At 42.0% G+C, this 17,150-nt stretch overlaps 1 protein-coding gene across 1 annotated transcript in view; it reads left to right on the top strand.

Moving 5' to 3' along the window:
• The window catches only part of B3GLCT (beta 3-glucosyltransferase), a 222,974-nt gene that overhangs the window by 177,004 nt on the left and 28,820 nt on the right, over positions 1-17,150 (top strand). The window contains 3 exon segments of the mRNA XM_019524937.1: positions 2,020-2,083; positions 10,494-10,625; positions 11,874-11,943. Of these exon segments, the coding sequence (XP_019380482.1) occupies positions 2,020-2,083; positions 10,494-10,625; positions 11,874-11,943 (266 nt within the window).

The following is a 17,150-nucleotide window of genomic DNA, read 5'->3' on the forward strand; positions in this document are numbered from 1 at the left end:
AGGCACACTTATTTTCATGTTTTGACCCTTTCATAGATTTCATAGACATTTGGGCTGGAAGGGACCCAGGAGGATCATTGAGTCCAGCCCCCTGCCCCAGGGGCAAGAAGTTAGCAGGGATCATATGATTCCAGCAAGATAAGCATCCAAATGTGTCTTGAAGGCATTCAAAGTAGGTGCTTGAACCGCCTCCGGTGGCAGTCTATTCCAAACCTTGGGGGCTCAGACCATAAAGAAATTCTTACTTATACCAGCCTGAAACAGTCATGGAGGAGTTTCTGACAGTTCGACCTTGTCATCCCCTGGGGTGCTCTGGTGAATAGACGTTCCCCCAGATGCTGGTGAGCAGCCCTGATGAACTTGTAGGTGGCCACCAGATAACCCCATAGCCTGCACTTTTCCAGGCTGAAGAGTTCCATGGCTCTCAACCTCTCATCATAAGGTCTGTTTTCCTGACCTCTGATCCTGTGCGTGACTGTCTTCACTCTCTCAAGCTTCTCCACATACTTTTTGAACTGTGGAGCCCAAAACTGGGCACAGTACTCTAGCTGCGGCCTCACCAAGGCCGAGTACAATGGGCGAATGATGTCCTGGGATTTGCTTGAGAAGCATCTATGGATGCAAGCCAGCGTTTTGGTCACTTTACTAGCCGCAGCATCACATTGAAGCCTCATGTTCATTTTGTGGTCAGTCATGATCCCCAAGTCCCTTTTGTCTGTGGTGCTAGCCAGCGTAGCACTGCTGAGCCTATAAACATGCTGCGGGTTCCTTTTTTTAAAAACTACCGGAATTTTGCAAAGACTTAAACAAAAATATAGTTCTGCATTTAACTTTGGATTCTCATTATGTACTTTATGGTACGGAATCTCAGCTAAAAACATTGTGAAGTCTGATGCATCTTTTTGATACTAACCATGTTTATTCCTGTATATTATATAGATATAAAAGTGTGTGTGTATAAATATAAAAACACACACAGGTGTTTGTATATGTATGGATGCATGTGTGTGTTTTTATAGGTATAATAACACATGCAGGTGTGTGTGTGTGTGTGTGTGTGTGTGTACACACACACACACTTTTATATTTATATACTATACAGGAATATATATTTTTAGTACCAAAAGGTGCATCACTCGTCACAAGTTTTACATACAGACTAAAGGGGAGGTGTCTGTTCATCAGGTAGCTGCAAGCACAAAATTGCCTTTAATCAGCTGATGCTAGATTTTTGGTCCGCTCATTCTGAGGATTTTTTATTGGGCAAGAAATATTGTGATTTATAGGAGTACTAAGAATCTGTCCAGGTATTTACTTTCCATTTCAGCTTTGTTCATATGAATAGCCTCTAGCCCCTAGCAGATGTTAATATAATGGTGCAGTTGAAGGCTGAGGAATTTTATGCACCATCCCAGAAATCACGTATCCTGCCATGAACAACGTGCATGGCAAGATGCACCATTTCTGGGATAGGACATAAAATTTCTCAGATTCCAGTTATGTGACTGCTGTGGTAAAATTGGGTTCTGGGGCTGTCTTCAGCTCAGTCCTGGGGATTGGATAGGCAGCAGCTGTTTCCCAGTACCGGATAGCCCCAGGCTCAGTCTGAGACCTCAGTTGTACTATAAATATAACATCTGCTAGGGCCCCCTGGGTCCAGTAAATCTCGAGATGGGAAAGTTTGCAGAGGACAGTCCAAAAAAACCCCCAAACCGACCTCCAGCCTAAAATTGATAGGTGACTTATTTAAATTTTGCAGGCACAGTAACTTTGAATGTTACTGTTTTAAAAGAAATTTAATTTGTTGCATATTTGGGCATTGTACCTAGTACAGTCTAAATTGTTTGTAAATTTACTATTGTAAATGAAATGGTCTTCATTTAGAGGCTGCTAGAAAATACTTTGGCATTGTGTAAGCATAGTGAATCTGAAGGTTGTATAAAAATATCAGTTGCCACCTTCCTTAATTTCTCTTGTTTCTCCTTTCAGAAGAGACTAAATTTCATTCTCATTTTGCAGGCTTGCAAAGAGGCTGAAAAGTGAACCACTCAAGTCAGACTTTACAATAGATTTAAAACATGAGGTAAGCCATGTTCTGTTTTGGTGAAAGGTGTAAGAAAAACGTATATGTATTGAAATATTAATAAGTTAGAGGCTAAATAATATAGATTTTTCAGGGTAATTTTTCTGTTAAAGCTACGTAGATTGTTTCATTCCTTTACCTCTATTGGGCAGCTGTTCTGGAGCTCCATTGTCCTAATGATATGACCCACTTGATTTCTGGCCTAAATGTAATTCCTGGCTATTTTATACCTACTTGTCCTTGTGCCAACATTGTCCCAATGGGTCTCCCTCTCTGGTGTTTACCCATCCGATTCATATATAGGAGAGTAATCAGATCCTCTCTCAGCTTTCATTTCACTGTGCTAAACAAGCTAGCCAGCTGTCACAATCTCCTGTAAAATATCAGTAGGTCATCCATTCCCCTTGATATAGCCCCTCTGTACAATTGTTCAAATTTGAATTGGTCTTTCTTAACCATAGGTACACAGAGTTGTGTGTAGCTTGCCAGAAAACTGCCTGTGTAAAGACACTGATATTTCCACATCTGTACTGGAAATACCTCACCTGATAAATCTCATGAGCCCCCTGCTAATGGCAGTTATTCTTGTTAGTCTCTAACTGTATGACATTACATTTTGTACTGTTTGGACACTTACACATGTGACAGAGCTCTGCTCCGATGCATACTAATTAGCTAATTAATCAAGTATTTTGTGGGTCTACTGGAGTGTGCTAATTGGCATGCTCCAGCAGCCTCTGCGTCGCGTGTATTCAGCATCACCATGTTTCAAAATGGTGACAGGGCACTTTAATTAACGTTCGTCAAACAAGCTTTAGTTAAAGCACCCCCGTCACCATTTTGAAATGTGGGACACTGAATTCATGTGATGCTGTAGGTGCTTTAATTAAAGTGGCTCTCGGAGCCACTCTAATTAAAGCGTCCTCCTCTCCCTCCATCCACATTAGAGCACATATATAGAGGCCCTTAAATTTCCTTCTGTTTCCATTTCCTCAGGATATTCAGTTCTTCCTGACACTCCAGTCTGCTCAGTACTGAAAGTGCTTCCACTGTATTACCACACTCATTTCTGTGTCAAGGTTACTAATGCAGATAGTAAATAGGTTCATCCCAAGACTAGTCCACAGGGAGCTGCACTATTAATTTCATTCCATCACAATAGTTATTTCGGTATATCCACATCCTGTCAGTTGTCATTCCTTTAGTCAGTCCCATTCCTGCCATCCATTTTATTATACTAGTACCCATTTTCTCCAGTTGAAGTGATTCCTTATAGCAATACACCTACCTTTCATAAATTTCAGTGGCTGTCACTAAATAAAAAAACCCGCCAAGATACTTAATTTTTAAAATTATATAAATATTTAAACAACCATCATAATTTGGACCATAAGTAATGCTGAGTTCTGTTTTAAGTAATGTTTAAATCTGTGTGCCTGCCTTCTTTCCTTAATCTCATCAATTTACATTTCCTTCAGAACAGTTACAGGAAGGATGGAAGAAATAAAGGACATGACAAGATTAAGATGACTACATTGTCCTATTAACTATGCTTTAGCATTGTTTGAGGAAAAGAGATTTTACAATGTGTTCTTGTAGTTCCCATTATCCACCTGACATAGGCCTCGATAGGTCCTTTTATTTTATTCTTTCTTCATAAACTATTTTCTTCATTAGCTACTTCCTATTCATTAATCTTTATTTCCCTTAATATTTTCTGTAATCAGTACTCTTCTTTGTCTTTCCAGATGGAACACTTCTGGTTTACAGCTGCATTGTTTTTTTTTCTGTCATGCTGTATTCATTCATGGCTTTTCAATTAGGCCTTGTATAATTGTGGTCTATATAAAATCTTTATTTTCTTTTTAATGTAAATTTTAGACTTCTGTTGATACAAAGCATTCTTAATACCATGCAGTATTCTTTCCAGTATTCAGTAAGCATCAGCTCTAAGAAAACATGTTGTTTCCTTACATTTCTGGGGACCGTTCATTTACACATTCCGTAATTAATGAAAAAACCCAGTCATTCCTTACTTCAGTGAGGGTTAATAGCCTCATAGCTCATAGTAATAAGGGTTCATATTAAAGATGTCATTACTTTTATTATGTTATGAAGTATCATCAATACATTATTTTGAATTAAAATTGGCAAATGTATACTTTGGGAAGCTGAGCCTTGCTTTTTTATTCATATAATGGCCGTATCTGAGTAGTTGAGGTGTGAGCCAATATGATCTTAAAATGTGCTGGATGCTTGTTTGATGTATAAATCTTATAACTGCTCTGCAGTCTTCCTGCCCAGATAGGTCAGGAACTATATATGCCACACATTTTATATGTAACCATATAGGCACATGCAAAATTATCAGCTCCTTGCAACTGGTCTGTTTTCGTCTCTTCATAATTTCTTGTTGTCTATCAGATGTCAGTTGTAACTACAGCTTACCTCCTCTCTTCTGTGTTTTGTGTGCCTTTTTTCTACATAAAGTAGAGGTGACTAAACCACAGCTCACAAGTTACATGCAGCTTTCAAGCCATTTGAGTGCAGCCCTCAGAAAAGTAATTAGATGAAAACTTGTTTTTGCTCTCTGTTCATTTATTATTTTATGCTTATCCCTTATTCTGGAGAAGTTATGTAAGGAGGAATTATTTTAGCTGTGGGACATGTACCATATTTATGTGAATCCAAGATGATTTTGAATTTAAGATGGCTGCCATAATTACACTTTATACATGGAAAATGTGTAAACTTACTAATTTTCCATGTATAATATCATATTATTATCTTAAATTTGTGTCTGCCCTCCTTCTCTCCCTGCTGCAGTGGAGCAAGCAGCAGTATGGGGGTAGATGGTAGGGGAATCAAGTGGTCTGGCCCCTTCCCCCTGCCACCTTCCCTTCCCTTCCCCCTGCTGACTGCACCTCCTGGCATCTGCCATTCCCACCAGTTGTCCCCCCCCCACCATCTGCCCCCTGTGATGTCTGCCCCCTCTCCTCCCTCCTGCTTACCCTCCAGTTCTGCCTCTGCTCCAGTCTAGAGCATGGAGCACATGGTCACTCTGGCTCCTGCCTGGCCAGGCAGCGGTGGTAGTTTGGGACCTGCTATGTATTGTGGTGCAGGCCAGACTTGACCATGTGCTCCTATACTGAGTTTGAGGGTAAATGGTAGTGGAGGTGGGGGGAAGGGGGCAGGCTGCTAAATGTGGCCAGGAAGGTGAGGGTAGGGGTGGGGTAGGCAGTGGTGTGTGACCAGGAAGACTGGGGGAGGCAGAGGTTGTGGAAGATGGGTAGCAGTTGCAGCTTCAGCTCCACCCCCAAGCTCACGTTGGGGCTGGAGTCAAAGCCGCAGCCTGCTTATTCCCTACCACCTCCCCCCATGTACTCAAATCCAAGATGAGCAGCTTTTTCCTCCCATTTTAAATGAATGGGGGGAAACCTCATCTTGGATCTGTGTAAATACGGTATACCTCAAAAGCTTTAGTCTTGCTTCTCTTAGCTGTGGCGTGACTTACATCTGGAACAGGAAGGAGGTGTTTTCCCTTTGAACTTGAGACACTGGGGGCCTGATTTTTTCAGACCACTTATCTGTTACAAGAATTTCCATGGTTAAGAGAACACCAGATGACTTCAGTTACAGTTATGAGTGGTCAGCCTTCTGCAAGGCTGAGGAAAACACTATTACAGGCTAACTATGGAAATATTATATATGGTTGCCCAGCAAGCAATAGGCATGCTGTTGCAAAGGCAGGGGGTAGAATCTAGGCCCCAGGCAAATGTTATTTTTGTAGTGCTACAAAATATACAAACTCTCTTGACTAGAGCACATAAAAGGTGCCATAGACCTTCTCCAGTAGGGCTGTGTGAAATTTCACCGTCTGTTTCATTTCAATGCTGTTTTGACTTGTTTTGAGCTCAAAACAGCAAAATCAAAATGAAACGAAGGGCTTCGAAACAGCCTTGAAACGAAAGGAGGGCAGTCGAAACATTTCAAAAGTTTCCAAACATTTCAAGTTTCAAAGCTGAAGCTGAGCTTGCCTGCAGGGAAGCAGAAAATAAGGAGAGGGAAGGGGTAGAGGAGGGAAGGACTGCTCTGACATTGACTGTGTAGCTGGCCAGTGACTGTGATCCTTCCCTGAGGTGCCTTCCACATCCCAGTGCTCTGGGGGAAGGATGGAAAAACAGCCTGCTTTCTGCTTTGGGGTCTGACAGTTGCTGAGCTACCTTCCAGAAGCTCAGGAGCGTTAGAGAACAAAGGCTACTACTACCATTGATTTAATTTCCTACTTGCTAGCCTAGCAAGTGGGATTTTGCAATACCTTTTGCTCTCTTTCTAGACCCTTTTACTTTATTATTATATTAATTGATTTATTCTTTTCAATTTCATAATTATATTGGATATTATACTATAGAATTTATAAAGGAAGGCACATACATTTATATGTTTTTATACATTTATATCTTGCAGCATATTATAATATAGAATTTATATAGGAAAGTGCATATACATTTATATATTTTTATAAAGACAAGATGGTATGAAACACCATGAAGCGCAGTGGGAAGGCAGCTGGCAAGCCTTCAGGGAGGGGCAGAAGAGGGGGTAGAGGGAGAAGTGCAAGTCCCGTCCCCCCCAAACTGAGACACAGCCTCTTCCCTACAACTAGCAGGGATGAGGCTTCCAGTTCTAAAGGCAGCAAGGAGAGGGGAGCAGTGCCACTGCCTGTGCCTGAGTGCATCCCCTCCAAGAGCACAAGCTATAACCCCTCCCCCCACCACCATGACAAGAAGCAGCACCAGCATGACGGTGTCCTCCACCCCCATTTCACTTCCCATCCTGAACCTTCCAGTGCCAGAGGAAGAGGTGGAGCTGGATCTGGATCTGAGTGCCATAGCAAGGGAATTCTGGGTAAGGAGGGGGAATCATCTGAGTTTGTGCTCCACACCCCTCAAGTTTCCCCTAGGGCCAGATCTCCTTCCCCAGAATGCACTTCAGAGGAGGCTGAGGTAGAGGTTGCAGAGGCAAGTGGCTCAGCTGAGTCTGCTCCTTCTGTTGCTGTGCCTCTGCCAGCTGAGGTGGGGGAAATTGCAGCATCTGTACATGCACCCGCACCCCAGAAACGAGCAGGTAGTATGGTCTGGGATCATTTTGAGCTGGCAGATGATCCCAATAGGCTATTTGCATGCACTGCAGAGCCAAAACTAGCTGGGGCAAGTGAACAAAACACATGAGCACCACGGGGATGCTGATGCAACTCCACGGGCACCAACCCCTTTCCCTTGCTCCTCCTCAGCCTGGCACCAGCGCGAGCTTGCCCAAAGGGAAGTGCCCCTCGCTCCAAAGCCTCCATTCCCCCAAAGCAGAGGCAGGCCACCCTGGAACAGTGGGGGAAAAGATGGACAGAGAGGGGGACGTGTTGCAAGGGTGAGCGAGAACATCCAGAGCATTGGGGAGATGCTTGCTGTGGATGACCAGCCTTTCTCCTTAGTTGAGTGGCTGGGGTTCAGGTGGCTCATGGCGATCATGGCCCCATCCTACCAAGTGCCTGCATGTACCACCTTCAGCAGGATGGTTGTGCCCTCCCAGTATAAGACATGCAGGGAGTACTTGAGGGAGGAGCTGCACAAGGCAGGTCCACAGCTCGGACATCTGGAGCAGCCAGGGTGGAGATCATGCCTACCTGTCCCTCACAGGGCACTGGTCCGACCAGTGCTAGCACCACCAGCAGGCTCATTTCCAAATGCAGGAAGGTGGTTGGCTACTTCCATCGGAGAGTCAAGGTGGGCAAGATGCTGCGGGAGAAACAGGCAGATCTGAACATCCTGTAGCACAAAATCATGCAGGATGTGGAGACTCAGTGGAATTCCACATACCTGATGCTCAAGAAGCTGGTGGAGCAACAGAAGGCCATCCATGAGGTGGCCTTGCTCGGGGATATTGGGATCAGCAACCCCCTTAACATCTGAGTGGGATACCATCTCCCAGACCTTGGTGGTCCTCAAGCCCTTCCTCAAGGCCACCGAGACCCTCAGCACTGGCGATGCTCTCCTTGGCCAGGTGATCTCTGTAGTGAGGGAACTTCAGTGACAAATGGAGAGCTTCCAGGGGATCAGTGTTCCTGGCTGGGGCAAGTTGCTGTCACCAGACTTCCAAGTACTGGTGAGGTGGCTGAAGGAGGGTATCAGGAAATGGCTTGATCCCTTGCAGTCCAGTATTGTCCACATGCTGGCCACCATGTGTGACCCGAGAGTGAAGGGCAATGTATGCAGCAGCCAAACCCTGAATCAGAGGACGGAGGTGCTGGTGAAGGGAGTCACGGAGGCAGAACGGCAGAGGTGGGGGGATGTGGAAGAGGGGGATCCACTGTCCCATGCTAGCATGCCATCCACCAGCCAATCTCCTCCTTCGCCACAGGCGCTGCCAATGTGGCCCAGGGCACGGCTTCCCTGGTGAGGTCCAGAAGCACCAGATCCCACCATCAGGCAGGTAGCACTCAGGTCTTGGTGACTGCCTATCTCACCGAGGATGTGGAGCCTCTGTGTGACCCCTTGGCCTACTGGGCAAGCCGCAGGCAGAGCTGGCCGAATCTGGCCACGGTTGCCTAGGAGTGTTCCAAGGTGAGAGAGTGTTCAGCATTGCTGGGGATATAGTGACACCCCACCGCACCTGCTTGGATCCTGGTTTGGTGGAGCAGCTGGTGTTCCTCAAGGTGAACTTCCCACTGCTGGGGTCCCTAAGCTCCAGGTGCAGATGGAGTGAATGCCACCCTCCTCACTCCATCTGCACCTATTTCCTTTTTTTTTTTTTAACCATTTAATGCCCCGCTTTCAGAGCTGGAGGGGGCACTCACTGCATCACCAGCCAGCAAGGGAAGAACACTTTCCTGCTGAGCTGCTGTGACAGGATGAACTTGGAGGTATGGGCTGGGATGATGGAGAAGGAGGAGACACCAGGTCCTGGGCATGACCACTAACACTGCACTCTGCCAAGGTTGGGAGGCCTGGTGCGACTGCTGGCAGTGCAGCAGCCCCAGGAAATGCCAGGACTAAGGATCCCCCTGATGAAAGGTGGGTAGGAGGTGCCATAACCTCCAGCCACCCCATGCATGCACGCAGTCCTGGCTGGGGAAAACCCAAATCTGTCACGTCTTCGACAGGTCTGAGGTGTGCTGGTTTTCAGTGGAGTTGTGAGGCTTCAGGTGAGCTCAACTTGTCTGCCTGGGATGCCAGCTTTTGGGTTGAAAAACCCTTTGTCAGGCTGAGGAAGCACCTGCAGAAGTGAGAGAGAGAGAGAGAGAGAGAGAGAGAGAGAGAGAGAGAGAGTGTGTGTGTGTGTGTGTGTGTGTGTGTGTGTGTGTGTGCGCGCGCGCGTGCGCGCGCTGTTCCTGGATGGAAGGAATAGTAAAGAAGCGAGAGGCTGGTTTGGCATGCAATGCAGGCAAGAAAGTTAGTCAGTAAAAATGGACATGGAGGTGTCAGGGGGTGAGGGACAGGCTGGGGTGGGGGGGACACTTTGTCTGCCAGCGCCGTGTCCTTAGACCAACACCCCTAGCACCTGACTGGAAGGATGCAGGGCCCTGGGCACATCTCAGCCCCAAGGCTGGGGCTGGCAGGGAGAGTTCTCTGGCAGCTGCTGGAGAAGAAGCTCCTGCAGGAGAGGAAAGAAAGGCTGTGTCAGTTTGGCTGCCTGAGATGCTGCTGCTCACTAAGTTGTTATTTTACCTGTTGTCATTTAAAGTGGTGGACCAATTTGAGGCTGTAGGGGAGGAGAAGACCTCACTGGAGCACACTGCCATGTCATGCAGAGGCCCCAGTGCCAGTGAGGGCACACCTTAACACACACACAGTCACACGTGACACGAGTTTTGCTTGTCAGCAGCTTGAGGTGCAGTTTCCCATAAACCCCTGCACCTTTCTTCTTGAAAGGTGGCAGGCTTCATGGCCTCAGCAAGGGGCTACCATGCCTGCAGTTTGCACCCCACTGTACATTCATGAGTTTTGCTTTCAAGACTTTGAGGTACAGTTTTCCAGAAAACCCTGTACCTATCTTCTGGAAACTTGGCAGGCTTCCTGGCCTCAGAAGGGGCCACCATCCCTGCACGTTTCATCTGAATCAGGCAAAAAATGACAAAGGTATAGGCAGTTTTGTGCTTCCCCATTATAGACTATGGGCAAAACGTCTAAACAACACTGAAACAGTTTTGACAAAACAAAATGGAACAGTGCTTTTGAAACAAAATGAAACACTATCCTTTCAAAATGGTGAAACAGAAGTTGAAATGGTGCTGTTTTGCACAGTTCTACTCTCCAGCCTGTTATATTTTATTTGCTTTATAACATTGATTTCTCTATTATTGAAAGTGTTATCTAATTCCATTACTCATTGCTGTGGATGTTCTATATTTTGACAGATTGCACTATATATTTGGCACAAAGGCAGTGGACCACATCTTACTACAGTGCCTGAGTTTTGTACAGATAACATGGACTCATTTAAGGCGGGTCATTGTGCCACAATGTTCAATATTTTCCTACCACTTTGTGTAAGTACCGTATTTTAAATTGCATTTATGTCCTAGAGATAAAATTACTATTTTCTCTCAAAGGCTGAAACATGACTTACAAAGTCTGAAAGATCTAGAGAGAATATTTTTAATCAAATAAAGGGAATAAAGAAATAATTTAGTATAGCCTTATCTTGTACTCGAAATCTTCTGTCTACATATGTTATTTCCTGTTAGATGTGATCTTAGGTACTTGGATGATGTCCATTACCATAATACTTGAACATTCCATGATTTTTAATGTACTTTTCTTCAGAGTGCTCCTATAAAGCAAGGAAATACAACTAATCCCATTATACAGAAGGGGAACTGATGCACTTGGGTGCTCAGTTACTTGTCCAGGATTATGTAGGAAGTCTTGATACAGCCCATTCTTCCAGTTCTCAGAGTAGTGCCCTGAGATCTTTTTAATCCATTGAATAGACAAACTCCCCTTATGCACCCTTAAAATATGAATTCAAAATGCAAGGTGCAGTAATATTATTACCTATCTCCATGTAATTTATGTGGAAACTGTTGGATAAAAGTAATACATGCACCGTCTATTTCTGTTTTTGTGACTTTTTTCTATAAATTTGAAATGACAGCATTGCCATTAGGTAGGTGTGTACCTATAGAGATTTTTGGGGCTGATAACGATAGCTGATATTTAAGGAGGCATATCGGCCAATACCGATCCAACTTCTGATCCAGGTGCCTCCAGCTGGTAAGTCCAGTGTGGTGTGGAACGGGTGGGGGGAGGAAAGAAGCTGTCAAGGGAAGTTGTGGAATTGTGGATAGGCCTCTCTTTGGGATGGTTAAAAATGCTGCAACTGTGCATGGATTTAGGGGGAAAATGACCATAGAGGTCCCTTACTAATCTGTGATAAATAAAATATTATAAAAATATTGAAAACCTCAAAGCACGTAAAACAAAATACTATATTGAATGTTAAATGTTTGAAAGCAATCGATTTATACAGTCTGCTTTCTGGTAAAGCAGTATCTTTTTAATAACTGTGCATGATCGATCCATTGTTCTGTTCTCAATCCTTCTCTGCCACTTAACCACTACAGCCATTTATTTTTTTATTTGTTTAATTTAATTTTTTATTTGTAAGGTCAGGGCTTGTGCAAAGTTGCTTTCATTTTCTCTCTTATTGCCAAACCATACACATGCATGTAACATAGTTAAAAGCAGTGCCTTCAATCGTAGTATTCCTTTTTTTTTTGTCAATTTCCTGATAGGGTGATCCAGTGAAGGAGGAGGATGTATTTGTTGCCGTAAAAACTTGTCAGAAATTTCATGGAGACAGAAGTAAGTTATTTTATTCAAGTTAGCAGGTTTATGTAATATAGCTTATGGATGACTTTAATAAAAACGACTATACTATGATAATTGTTATGCCTAAGTGTTATGAATTAAAGTTGTCAATTTTAGTTACGTAGATAATTCTTTTGGTTCAGCAGCAAGTGCTGTGTAGTGCAGTGAAGGCAAAGAGGTATAGTCATTGCATAGTTAATCAGGAAAAACTAGCCTGCAAAGAATTTCAAATCTGAATGTCTAAAGTTAGATTTTCAGAATTGGTGTACCCAACAACTGTCAGCTATTTCAGTGAATTATTTGAAATGTGGACTGAGAGCTGGTATATGCTGAGTGTGCTGGAGAATTAGACCACCTATTAAGAGACATAAGAGACTAGATTTAGGCACCACGCTGTAATTTTCACATGAGCTGAGTACCCAGGACATGACTTAAAATCACTTTGAGCTATAGGTTTGCAGCACTTCTGAAAATTAAGCCGCTTTTAGTTTATTGGAGACCTTGTATTTTGAATTATGTTGTTTGTTGTACTTTTTATGTATAGGGTGATACATTAAACTAGGCACGTCTACACATTCATTAATGCACAGTAGTTACTGTGCATTTAGTTTAATACTTTTTTAATGAAGTACTAACTAAATGTACAGTAACTACAGTTACTGCGCAGTAGTGCCCGGCGCACAGTTTTTTTGTGACACTTACTGTTCAATAATCTAATAACACTGTGCAGTAGCATATTAGCATGGTTTTTACCTGGTACCCTAGTTGCAGTGGTATTAGGTTACTGTGCTTTAAGTGTCTCGTGTAGATGCGCCCACTGATAAGCTAGAGTTTTTGGACGTCAAAATTAGCATATTAGTATACCCTAATCAGTTATAAGTCTCTTTCTTGCCTTAAAAATTCCTGCCTTCTCTACAAAGTGGCCTTGACAAATGACTGTGTTCTTTTCTTGCTATCTCGATGTCAAGAAATATACTGCCTCTACACAGACTTAATGACAAATGAGTATTTAGAGACCCATCTCTATAAATTATTGTGGCTGTATATAAACTAATACTTTATGGATGGAGGGAAAATAATTACACAGGGTTGCATTCTTATCTACTGCTGGCTTTAGATTAACATTGTCACAGACTCGAAAAATAACTGTTTGGAAAAACTACTATGAATTTTGTTGTATTCTTAGCTAAACTGCTATTTTTAATTTGTATTAATGCCTGTGAGTTAAATAGAAGAAAAAAAAGTATTGCATTCACGTGTAAGACATGTAGGCTACTGTGTTTCTGGAACACAAAGTAGATTTTGATTCCACACCATCCCATTGTCTCCTTTTTAATTAAAGTGATTTAGCTTTCAGCGTTTTTAAGTTTTTAATTATAATACCTTTTTGTAAAGTATAGGCTTACTGTAGAAGACAGGTCAGTCTTTAGATAGACCATATCATCTGCCCTAGACCATATCATCTGCCCTGTAATGGTCTCAAAGGTTGTACAATTCAAGTTGCTTATCAAAAGAAATTACTAATGCGGATGTCAGCTTTCCTTCAGAAATCAACAGTGGCCCAGTTCAGACCTCCAGTTATGGAAAGACTCTAGAAGTCATTCTGTAGATAAGTCACAGAGTTGCCTTTTATTTACTACAGGAACTTCTCTGGTATGGGACACTGACATCTGGGGAAGAAACACCCAAGCAGCACCCGAATTATGTCCAACGTCACATATTTTATAAAGTAAATTACATAACTAAGCAAAGACACAAAATAAACAAATTGCATTAAATAAAGGAGGCTTATGTCAAATTATTGAATTATCATGTTGGTTAGATCACATGAAATAAACCATTCCTTATAAGCTCTGTGTATTAGTTTAGGAAGGCAGCAGTCTTGTTTTAGCTGTCAACTTCCAAAATAATAGGTTATCATCAATGTCAGTACTATTTAATGGATTCATGTTTCAGACAAATAACTAATATGGGGGAAAGTCACATCACTTCAAGGTGAAAGCTAATGTCAAAACTGTAGCTTTGATGCCAGTAAAGAGAGGCTACTCAATTTATTAGTCTTCAACACAGTTAAATAAAACTTCCAGAAACTTCACATTATTTATGTTACAAAATATCAAAATTACAAATTTGGATAAAAATAACTCATTTCTGAAGATAAAGCATACAATTCTTCATTCATTATATGTCTGTATGTGCCCTATTTTAGACAGTATCACTGTTTAACCTAGCCTGTTTATATATTTTGCAAGTCTCCAGGGAGCGAGGATGTTATCTCCATCAATGTTATCTGACTGTTAGTGTTGTTCAGGGGTTAGGTATTACTAGTCATGTGAGGCTACCTCAATTTGGATGGTCTTTACGTGCACTGTCAAGATATAATCTGTGATGTTGTCCCGTAACAGCCTGATTGTTAGAAGAAAGAGACTGCAGGCTTTGGTTCTTAGTGTCAGAGAGCTTAATCACTTTTATTGTTTACAAACAAACCTAGACAGTAACATCTTTTACCAGCTGGTCCTTGGTGCTAGCTAGGTCATTTGCAGGCATGGTACCAGCATGAATGCCCAGTAAAAAAGCATTACTGGTTTCTTAGGCCCCTTTTTATACACTGATCAAAACAACTCCCTGTGTACAGCATGTACTTTCTAGTTCTCGTTAATTACTATAATATATTTAGGTGACATCATCCACGTCCTGCTTCTCAACAATTAGTTCACTCTTTCCACCCAATAGGGACACCTATTTGCGAGGTCACTCTGATCTTAATTTTGATGTTCTGTACTGGTCTTACCAATTCATTCTCTATCTGTTCACCTTGGGGGCACCTCAAAAACTAATGAGATCTTTTTCCAGGACTTCTGTACAAGTCATATATGGTATGCCTAGTTTCTAATTCATTGGGGCCTACTTCAGCTCATGCTGTTAGCAGGCCTTTTGTGTGATTTGTATATTCACTAATCAGTGATTGTATTAATCTATACTCCAGTGGGGCTTCTGGAGTTATATGAGGAACTGTTCTGTGCCATTCTCAAAGAGATTTGTGGGCCTTTGTTCAAACGCCCTCCTTTATTAGCTGTTTGTTAGTGTTAAAAAACAAATGTAAGCCTAATACTAGTAAACTTTGGAAATTTATTGATTAGGTCGCACAACTGAAAAAACCTCCCAAGAAAGCATTTAAAATTGCCTGGTAAAAAAAAACCTTGTTCTAAATCTATGATTCTCTTTGTTAGAGAGAGGATATTTAGACTGTCTTTCATTCTCTCAGGCAGTCCATGTCAGTGGGAAAGAAAGGGTTAGTTCTGCTGTTGAATTTCAAATAGTTTGAAGTAAGAATAGCAGCTCACTTCCTGCTTTTGACCAAACAAAGTGACACAGTGCAAGATAGGGTAGTAAAAGACAGCATGGGGAAGAAATATGCTTTTTATTGATTGTCTTAGGAAATAAAGTGGTTTGTCACAGACAGATATTCTGTGCTGGCAAGTCAGCCACAATGGTTGTACTTCATCCTGGTTCATTTCCCTGGATGCAGAATGTCATCCAACAAGTCTGGTTAGGTTTCTTTCTATAAGTGATTGTAGGCTGGGCAATACTGAATAAGCTGGGTCATTTTGTTGACCACAGGGCAAGTGGTCTCAAAATCATGTGAAAAGCTGAGAGAGAAATAACATAGTGGAGCACAGAAAGAGTCACAAAAGGGAGGGGAGATAAAGTAGAATCCGGAATACAGTATATCAGATTGAAATATTTGATGGTCTTGTTGTGACAGTCAGTTGTCCTCACTGGCATGCAAATCTGGATAAGAAATGATGAGCCAAGGCTTATAAATGAAAGAGTCTCTGGCACAAAGCAGTGGCCTGCCAGCCTTTCCACCAAGAGTCTCTTCCACCAGTTTGGTGTCCAAAGCCTTTCTTTTTAAAGGTCCAGAAAGGTGGTTTGTGAGTAGAATTAGCCACCCCCTCATCATTCGAGCCATGAATTAGGTCTAATATTTGACAAGTCAGTGTTGATCCATAGATTGTTTTTTTTCATCCTCTCCTTGTTTCAGGCTTGACCCTTTCACAGTCCTTCTTACTTACAGTCCAAGCTTTGCCTCCTTTTCACAGCCTTTCTAGCAGTATACAGCAGTATATGTTGTTACTGGAAGATTTTGTTAATTTTTCACCTACTTTTCTCAGTTCACAATGAGAGGAAGTTTTTAGGACCCAGTTATCAAAACAGAGTCTAGCAGGTAATGGTCCAACCACAGTCTGGCAGAAAGCAAATAGGCATGTAGTTTTTGGGACTGACTGATTGCTTCTCAGTAGGACTTCTCTTAAAGAATAAAAAAGATAGGATTCTCTTCTGAGTCTTAACATCACTCTCTGGGGTTAGAATAAGTTGCTTGTATGTAAAGAAAGAGCCTCTCCATTCCAGTCATATCAACTTTAGTAAGGCCACATATCCAAAGTATGTATGATCAGAAAGTCAGCATGTCCATAAGTATTTTGAGATCTTTGGGGTCATGGGACAGGTATTATCTCAACTGTACTACAATGTCCCAAGACAAAAATAATGTTAAAAAAGCAAAATTATCAAAACTAGGAACTAAAATAATTTTCTTGGACATAATCAGAAAAGAGCAGTCCTTGTTTTATAGGCAGATGCTCGTAACTTCCCCTTTATATTTTGGTATTTGTACTAGTATGTACTGTACAGTTCTGTCCTAGTTCTGGGCACTTTCATGAGAGGATTTCTAATAGTAGACGTATTTCCTTAGGTGGACAAATGTCCCATAAGCACACATGGTGAGACTGACACTTATTTTATTAAGGAAGTAAGAGACAACATATTTGCTGTTGAAAACTAAATCAAATTAAGATTTCTTGTGTCAAATTTTTGAATTTTTTTTGTGATGATTACCGGTGTGTCAAGGACAAAATTAAATACCATGCATTCCCTTCACTAATTTATCTCTAAATCTAACACTGTGCCTTTTTTAAGAATGAAATTTATTGTATTTAATTTAATTTTTCTTAATGTGTTCTATTTAAGATGGTCACATTACTAGTATTTCAGTCCCTTGACATTGGTAATTTGTAACAAATACTTTTCGGCAAAAGGAAATTGACTAGCCTGTAATTGGAGTTCACTGAAGAATTATCCTTTCCTGATCCATGTGTGTTTTCCCACCTCACTGACAAAAAAAAAAACAAGAAAAGCAC

The sequence above is a fragment of the Gavialis gangeticus genome, unplaced genomic scaffold (assembly GCF_001723915.1).
Source record: "Gavialis gangeticus isolate Ggan-Ray unplaced genomic scaffold, GavGan_comp1, whole genome shotgun sequence".
In the NCBI taxonomy this organism is placed as follows: Eukaryota; Metazoa; Chordata; order Crocodylia; family Gavialidae; genus Gavialis; species Gavialis gangeticus.